The sequence below is a fragment of the Mus musculus genome, chromosome 18, assembly GCF_000001635.26.
Source record: "Mus musculus strain C57BL/6J chromosome 18, GRCm38.p6 C57BL/6J".
NCBI lineage: Eukaryota > Metazoa > Chordata > Mammalia > Rodentia > Muridae > Mus > Mus musculus.
In genome coordinates, this window is record NC_000084.6 from 65,930,179 (window position 1) to 65,939,320 (window position 9,142).

Below are 9,142 nucleotides of genomic sequence, written 5' to 3' on the forward strand. Positions count from 1 at the left end.
ATAGAGGCTCACAGAGACCTGAAGCAGCAACCACGGTGCCTGTGTGAACCTGCAACAGGTCCTCTGCATACGCACTGTGGTTGTTTAGCTTGGGGTTTTTATTGGTCTCCTAACAGTGGGTGTGGAGCTGTCTCTGACCCTTTTCCTCATATTGGGCTTCCTCATCCAGCTTTGATGTGTTATCCCATCTTGTTAAGCCTTGTTTGACTGACACCACTGGGAGGTCTCCACTCTTCTGAAAGGAGCCGGAGGAGCAGTGGGTCTAGGGGACAGGAGAAATGGGGAGGGGACAGAGGGGAACTGTAGTTGGGATATATAGTATAAGAGAAGAATAAAAATGGACACCCCCCCCCCCACGTCAAGTCAAAACTCAGGGATCTATGCTGAAAAAGAGACAGATAGACAGACAGGTGGAAGGAAGAAAGGATGGAAGGAAGGAAGAAATGAAGGAAGGAAGGAAGGAAGCAAAGAAAGAAGGAAGAAAGAGAGAGAGAGAGAGAGAGAGAGAGAGAGAGAGGAGGAGGAAAGAAGCTGTTCTCCATGAGCCATAGAGAGCCCCAATGGCGGCTGGCAATGAGTGGGCCCACTCTCCTGCACCCATGCCACCCTGGTGCCACCAATAATCACTTCTTAAACTCTTTCTGCAACACTGATAGAATTCTCTGAGGCAAACTGTGTATTGTTTAAAATTAACAATTTAACATATAAAATATTTAGTAAAAAAATAAAAGAAAGAAAGAGAGAGGAAGAGAGAGAGAGAGAGAGAGAGAGAGAGAGAGAGAGAGAGAGAGAGAGAAGCTGTTCTGCTTAAGGTAATTGAATGAGGGCTTCCATAGCCAAGCATCTCCTAGATTTAACCCAGTTTTAGGAAATATGTTTTTGCAGCAAGCAATTAAGCCCTGGTTAGGGAATTAATCACTAATGAGCCATTAATTCTACCCACTACTGTACAATTGACAAGCTGAGCCCAGACTTTTAAGAACGGGTCCCCAGTGAAAGGGCAACATTAGCTACAGAGCACACCAGAGCTTCGCCTTTCCCAGGCTGGTTAGTACACTAGCTAAGCAGACAGTCACTGTGAGCTTTTAATTAATACCATCTCCACTGCTAGTCTCTCTCTCCCACCCCTGGGGATGTGGGGCTCCATGCATAGCCTAAGAGTCTGCTTGGGGATGGAGTACTCAGAACAGAGCCAGAGAAGTGGTCTAGAAGAGGTGAGGAGTGAAGTCAGGCTCAGAGGGAGGGGGCTCCGAGGATGGGGGCATTGCCACCCAAGGCAGGAGCCCGGGAGCTCTAGGGTCTGCAGCCTAGTGGTCATTCTGATGGCCATTCTGCACTGCTCACAGGAGAGGTGTGCTCATTTGAAGCTGGGCTCTGGAAGTTTCTGGGGACTTGCAATGACACATCTAGGAAGGGAGGTTGATGTTCCCTCCCTCCCCTTGCCAGATTCTAGATGAACTGGGATGGAGGGAAGGACTTGCAGTTTGAGGTTTTCCACTTCTGCAACTATTAAATAAATGTTCAAAATGGAGGATGCTCTCACTTTGGCTGCCAACCTCTGGCTGAAGCCTAGACCCTCTAACACAACCACACTTTTTCAAGACCCGGTCACTCATCATCCCAGGATCAGATCTAGATGGATATGATTAGATACCAAGGGTCAGAAACTCAAGAAGATATGTTTAGTACTGAATGGGAACACAGCTCAGAATCCCAGTCGCTAAACTAGGGTGACTCTGGTTTACCACTGCTCTTTGGACCTCGGGATCTGAAGACCTTTGGCCAGATGAGGCTAGCATCTACCCTTCAGGATCTGTGTTTCTAACATGGCCAATGAGCTCTTCATAGGAACTGAAATAAGGGGAACCAAGGACCTCGGGTTGTTTTCTCCATTCATCTTCATTTATGTTTCTGTACAACCACCTCTTCCTGAGCTACTAGTTTCCCAGGAGAATGAATGTTCTCTTATGTGATTTCTCGGGGACTAACAAAGTCCAATACACCCATATTTCAGAGAGAAGTCTTTGGAAAATAACCTTATCATCAGGTGGGCTTCAATTGCTCCATAGTAAAGCACCTGTCTGTAGCTTCAATCCCTACAACACACACACACACACACACACACACACACACACAAGCATAAGCACACACACATGTACATACAAGTATAAACACATGCACATACATGCATATGCACATATGCATACTCATATACATGCACACGCACACATATGCATGCACGCACATGTACTATTCCTCCAAGAGATTTGTCTTTCATCAAGTGTCATGATAACCCTGTCAGGAAGACACAGTTGGCCCCATTTCATAAGTGGGTCAGACACAAAGACATTGTCCCAGTTTACACTGTGTGTGTGTGTGTGTGTGTGTGTGTGTGTGTGTGTATGTGTGTGTGTGTGTAAGCTGTCCTCTGGGCACAGCAGGAATGGCAGCTGCCCTCTTGAAGCATCTATGATTACCTGCAAGACACTTGCATGAAGTATCTGTCTGCCATGGAGGGGCAGGGCTCATTGGACTGACCCCTTCCTAAGGATTTATACAGCTAACGGTTGCTAAGTGGGAGAGTCCACACGAGGGGAGGGGCAGGTTTATAGACAGTTAACAGCAGCTGAGAGAAGAATTCTTTACTATTTATTTTATGTGAATGAGTGTCTTTGCCTCTGTGTATGTCTGTGCACCATGCATATCTGGTGTCGGGAGAGAGCGTGGGATCCCCTGGGACTGGAGTTGCAGATGGCCGTGTGGGTGTGGGAGTTGAACCCAGGTCCTCTGGAAGAAGTGCTTTTAACCTCTGAGCCATCTCCCAACCCCTGAAAATTCTCTCTTTAAGGGCACAAATTTCTATATATTTCCCATACCTATAAGTGACACTGATTAAACTAATAGTTTCAGCAAGCCACACAACAGTCTGTGAGCGTTGGAGCTGAAATAAGCAGCTGGACTAGGCCTATGGTGATCTCAGTGCACAGCCAAGAACCCTTGAGTAAGCCCTGCTGGGTTCCCTGTGGCTGGGCTGGAAAACCCTTGAGTAAGCCCTGCTGGGTTCCCTGTGGCTGGGCTGGAAGGGTGCGGGAACAACATACCAGAAACAGCAGACACTCACGCAAAGGGAGGGAGGGCAAGGTTCCAGGCGCCCAGGAGTGGGGTAAGCAGGAGGGCTTAGCAAGTACTTTCAGCTTGGACTAGTGAAGCTAAATATCCTGAGAATGAATTCTTATTAAATTTATGACCTAGGCCTGAGAGATGTCTCAGCGGGTAGAGGTGCTAACAGGAAGGTCTATTGATCTAGGTCAGTGCCTGGATCCCACAAGGAGGTCCTTTGAACACACATACATGGTGACAGCATGAATGTACCTGAGAGTGTGTGTGTGTGTGTGTGTGTGTGTGTGCGCGCGCGCGCGCACGTGCACACACACACGCGCGCACACACACACACACACACACACACACACACACACACAATCATAAATAAAATTTAAAACCTGGCCACTGGGAAGAAGACAGATCAAACTGACAGAAACTGACACACAATCTATAAATCTCCCCCCCCCCTTGCTTAGAGATAATCACTTGGCACACTCCATTTCCCCCAGTGACATCCTAGTAAGGAAATGGAGAAGTTATTCTCTACATCTTGAGACAGCGACTTAATTTCTCTCTAGAATACTTAGTGTGTATGTCTGGAGGCCCTGGCCGTGGCTATGCCTGTCAGAGCTCTCAGGGCCTACAGGACAAGGGCTGGATTACACTCCTCTGCCTCCAAGTAGTTAACTGGGAGTAGGTTTCTGCAATCAAGAGCATTCTAGGAATAGAGCTGAGACAGAGCAGTAGCCATCTTTGCCCTGTTCTTGTAAAGGTAATCTGCACAGAGATCCAGTTTACCTTTCACATCTCCTGATGAGGTAGGGTCCATTTAGAAGAGGGAAGAAAACCGGAGAGCCCCACAATATGCTAAGGACCCCAGGACAGCAGATGATGGAAACTGAGCCTCCAAGCTGCAAGGTCCCTTTGCCATCAAGGCCAGCACTGAAAGGGAGACCATAGGTCAAGGGGCAATGTAGTGGCTGTCCAGGAGGGAATCTGAACTCCCCTCCCCTCTGGACTTAGTGAGACCTTGGGAGCAGCTGCGGCTGGCTGAGACAGGGGCATTCCTTTCCTGCTCCACAGTGGCCCCCACCAAACCTAATATTTAAAATATGCCAGCATAGGGGAGCCCCACCTTTCTAGCGCCACAGATAAATTCCTGACTCCTCCTACCCAGCATCCTGGGAGCTGTTAGCAGAACTCACGCTTGAGGGATGCATAAAATTAGGGAGTCAGAAGAAAGAGTCTCTCAGGACAATCCCAGTGCAGCACTCAGCATTCCCAGACCCACCAGGTCCAAAATAACATCATCCTTTCCCAGACCTTACCCCTCACGCTGTAGTCGATGAGCACGCTTAGCCGGGCAACAAACAAATCTTTAATTTTCCTCCAAAATACTTTAAACTAACTTTACAAAGTTTCTTCAACCTATTTTTCTCACTCCCCATTCCTGCCGTCCGGAACATCCCAGGTCAAGATCCTTGGTCCTTCCCGATGATAGGCGCTGATGCTTATGGGAGCAGCTAGGAGCGGTGTGGACAGCGGGACCCGCAGTTTGTCCCTCTGACAGCGAGGCTGAATTTCCGTTTGGCCTCTTTCGAAGAGTAGGCGCGAGTGTCCCGCCCAAGGCTGGCTGGCGGCTTGCAGCAGGGCTAGCAAAGAAAAGTTCGGCCACCAGGCTGGGCTGGGTGCACACAGGGCTCGCAGCAACTCCGCAGCGCCTCTAGAGGGCTTGCCAGGGCTTTCCGATGGCCTGGATGTGCTCTTTGGCCTTCAGGCGCAGAGCGGCGATGCTGCTGTTGCGCGGGTACGCCTCTTCCAGCGAGAACTTGTCCCCGAATGCCGGCGCGCAGGGGTACGCGGGCGGTGGCCCGAGCTGCTGCAGACCTGGACCCAGGGGCGCGGAGTTCAGGAAGGGCGGTGGTGGCGTGTAGCTGGCCGGGAGACCCTGCCCCGGCGGCCCGAATCCCGGCAGGCTCTGCAGCGCTGTGGCGCCTCCTCCGGGCAGCGGTGGCCCAAGCCACGGCTCCAGCGGCAGGGCGCTCCCCGGAGGTCCGCTCCCGCTGCCCGGGCCGGTTCCCAGCGGGGCCAGTGCCGAGGAAGGCGGGGAGCGGCTGAAGGAGAGGAGGGGAGAATCCTGCAGCTTCATGGACGACACTTCCAGTTTCTCCTGGCGCCTCCACTTAGCCCGTCGGTTCTGGAACCATACCTGTCAGAAAAAGGCGCAGACGCCTTCAGGCTAAGGCGATGGGTGGAGTGAAGTCCCCACTGTAGGCAGGCCCAGACTGACCCTCCCTCTCCTCCTGACAAATAATCCCGGGACTGCTAGAAGGTTTCAGAAGTTCCTTTATTCCCTCGGTCTCTTCCCCGTTTTCTCCAATTCTTTCTTTTAAAACAGAAAATTCTTTTTGTCGCTATCCTCTCTGACCCACAGGCCTTTCTTTGCCACGTCCCACTCCTCCAAAGCATCCCCCATGTCCTGTATCTTTAACCCTTGGTTGTGGCAGTATTCCTCCCTTAACAAGGGCAGACCCTCAGAGGAAAGAGAACAGTGAATTTAACTCTGCGGTTAGACCACTGGACTTTAAAGGCCGGTTTCCAGGACCCTTTGGTTGGCCGCCCCTCCCGACAGTTTAGATCCTGAGCTTGCTGTGGCTCTGTGTGGTGTAGCTCTCAGTTGCTGCTTCAGCGACTCTCTGTTTTATCTGCCCCCCTTTCTCTATTATCATAAACACCGGTACACCTCATACCCGCGGCTCACACGTTAAAACGCTGCTGTGTCCAGCAGGTTTCTTTGGCCTTGTGTGTATTCAGTCGCTTCTCTGATAATTTCTCGGCTTTATTTAATTGGTACCTGTTTAATATTTCTGGGGTTCCTATATGTTACTTCCTATAAGTTCCGAGATTACAATTGTTCAAGTGGATTATTATGTTTATTTTTATATTGTAGAGTTTTGTCATTTCCCCTCGTAGGATGTGTATAAGGGATTTCCTTTTCTTTCTTTCCCTTTTTCCTTTTTCCTTTTTCCACACATGGAAACATTCCTCCTCCCAAGGACATGATGGCTTCTTGCACTGGAGACTTTACTACTAAATTGATCAGAGCATGAGGAAAGACACTTTCCTGACAACTTCCTCACCCACAAAACAGTTTCAGTTTCTTTTAGTGGAGACTGTGAAAGAACTTTAGGGCAAACTGGTATCCTCAGGGTTGTATTTATGAAGGAAAAGTAACTGCATGGAGCAATGGGGAAAGCGAGTTTAGTATAAAGAGGAGAGCTGAGGAGGTTAAAACCCAGTATTGCAGTAGAGAAGGGCCAAGCATGCGTGGCCCTTGACTTAGGAAGGAACAGAAAATAGAAGTGTCTCCACACAAGGCTCCAGCCACCAGGGAATATTAGAAATTCGCTGAGAGTGGAGAGAAAAAGATTCTCCTACCCTGGGTCCATTTTTAAGGGCCTTAGGGCTGAAGACGGGGAGAGCTGGCTACCTACCCTCTCCTGCTGTCCTTAATCTTGTAGGAGACCCTCCTGGCACACCATCTGATGATCCAGTTATGTGGGAAAGGAGCTATGTCCCAGTCACAGGAAAGCCACAGACCCTGCCCTTAGGAATCCCCTACGTTAGTGGACAAGGGAAACCTTGGGACAGGCAAGCTTGGTGCGAAGCTGTGCTGCTGCTGTCTGTAGGACACCGGGAAGCAAACACACAGCTTTTTCTCTGTCTTCTTTCCCGCTCCTGTCTCTGGACAGGAGGTGCTGAAATTTCCAACTTTTAATGAAAATCCCTAGATTTACAGTCCAGAACTAGGAGAAACCAGGTTTGTTTGGTAGTTAATTCCAAACCACACCAGGGAGGCATGTTGTTCATGTCTTACTTTTAACCCAACTACTCAGAAAGACAACGGACAGGAGCTTATCTCTCTTTACTCTAAAGACACTGCTATATAAATGCCCAAAACCCCGAGTATCCCTACTGCCTGGAAATCCAAAAAACAAAACAAAACAAAAACAAACAAACCAAACAAAACAAACCAAACAAAAAACAAACAAACCTGGGTTAGTTCCATTCTCAGATGCATTGAATTCGCTCTCACCGTCTCCCTCTCAGGCCCCTGTAAACTCTCAGCTTGGAAGCCCTCCCAGATTTTTCACAGATGACTAGCAAATATTTTAATGATTGGGGATTAAAGAAATTCAGCTTTAATTAAAGCAAAAACTCCCTCACGATAAAAAGGAAAGGTTCACGTAAAAGGAAGAAAAAGTCAGTTTCTAGAATCCATCTGAAGTTTTAACCGGCGGCTTACAAGGGAAGAGAGTTTTTCCGTTTTGAACAACGTGCGCAGTTGGTGACACTGGTGGCAGCTAGGGCCTCAGTCCAGTAACCCTACTCCCACCCCCCAACCCGACCCTCGTGCGCCGCTACTTTCAAGTTTTCCATTCCCTTTGCGTTCAACACCCCCGCAACTCCTTTTCGACTGCATCTAGTGAGCTGTCAACCTCTTCATCTCCCAAGCTATTTCCAAGTCCTTTCAGTTTAAAGTCGGGAGGCCCCTGCCCCACAGGGGACACCTTACTGAACAAGACCGTTCAAAGGGTAGTTCATGGGGAGAAAATCTCGAAGATACTCCTGGGCTCTGGGCTAGGGCAACGGAACCATGGAAATAACGCACTAAATAATTGCTGTTCCGCCTTGCCCCCGCCCCAGGTTCCTGTCGGTCAATCCAAGAGCTTACTTACCTGGACCCGAACCTCGGGTAGGTTAACCTTGCCGGCCAGCTCTTCGCGGCTGTACACGTCGGGGTAGTGGGACTTCTCGAAGGCGCGCTCCAGCTCGTGCAGTTGGTAAGTGGTGAACGTCGTGCGGTTGCGTCGATGCTTCTTCTTGGGAGGTTCCTCCTCCGACAGCTTCGAGTCGCCTGCTGCTGGCCCAACCGAGAGTCCTGGGCTCGGACGTGCTTCTCCTTGCTCCTTGGGGTAGCAGGGCCTAGTAGCTGGGGGCAGCGAAGCTCCAAGCCGTCAGTGACACTCTTGGCGGAGGCGAAGCGACCTCTCTACGGCCCTAGGCGACCCGGTGCCGCCTGAGCTGGTCTAAGGAGGTCCGCGATGGGGACCTATGTGGGGTCACTAGAATTTCTCTAACCTCAAGTCGGGCAAACCCCAAACCAACGACCTAAAGGTAAAGGAGGAGAAGCTCCGGTCTTGCAGAGCACCCCAGGGACTTTGCAGCCTTGCTGAGCACTCACCTTCGTACTCCGGGACGAATCCCGGGGCTGCTGGTGGGGAAGACTCGGAGCCTCCGGCTGGCGCCTTGGGGCAGGCAGGCTGCGCGCCCAGCCTGGGATCCCGCTCTTTCGAGCTCCTGGAGCTCCTCTCTGCAGGAAAGGTGTCTAGGATGCCGTCTTCCTTGGTAAAGCCCAGGATGGCTTCGATGCTGTGCAAACGCGACGTGCTCCCGCCCGGGCTGCGGAGCAGGTGGCCAGCGAGCGAGAAGCTCCCGTCCGCCATGGCTGGCGCGCAGCCCGGCAGGTGCATGGAGAGGAGGGAGTGCACTTTGCAAACTGGAGCTCGATGCCCGGTTCCCTTCTCCTCCTCCACCCCCTCAAGTGTGCACTTCTAGAACGTGAGCAAATGGATGGGTCGGTCCAAAGCTAAACTCGGTGGATCGGTCTGTCCAAAGCTAAACTCGGCGGGCAACCGGCTTGGGCAACGGCTCAGGAGGTGGGCAAGCGCTGGGCCAGCGATTAACGGACCCGCTGCTGGAGCTGCAAGTTTAGCCTCAGGGTAACTGGAGCTTTGGTGCTAAAGGCCCGCAGCGCTCTAGTCTGGGACTCCACCCTCTCTCCAGGCCCAGCCCTTTCTCTCTGTCCCTCCCCCTATAGAGGGCCGGTCTTTCCCCTCTCAGCCTAGGGTCCTGCTCCCTGTCACCCAGGCCTGCTCCCTGAAAGCCCCTTCATCTGATCTATTTCAACTCCACATTTTCCAGGTACCAGGAGTGGGAGGTTTGACAGGAGGAGGCACCTCTCCACCCCAGTCCGAAC

General features: G+C 51.0%; 1 protein-coding gene across 1 annotated transcript; it reads right to left on the bottom strand.

Moving 5' to 3' along the window:
• Window positions 1-4,460: 4,460 nt before the first annotated feature.
• On the bottom strand, window positions 4,461-8,911 carry Rax (retina and anterior neural fold homeobox). Its single transcript, NM_013833.2, has 3 exons — window positions 8,348-8,911; window positions 7,842-8,095; window positions 4,461-5,311 (listed from the first exon to the last, which is right to left on the bottom strand). The coding sequence occupies exons 1-3, from the start codon at window positions 8,634-8,636 to the stop codon at window positions 4,826-4,828; spliced, it is 1,029 nt and encodes a 342-aa protein (NP_038861.2). The 5' UTR covers window positions 8,637-8,911; the 3' UTR covers window positions 4,461-4,825.
• Between the last annotated feature and the right edge of the window lie 231 nt (window positions 8,912-9,142).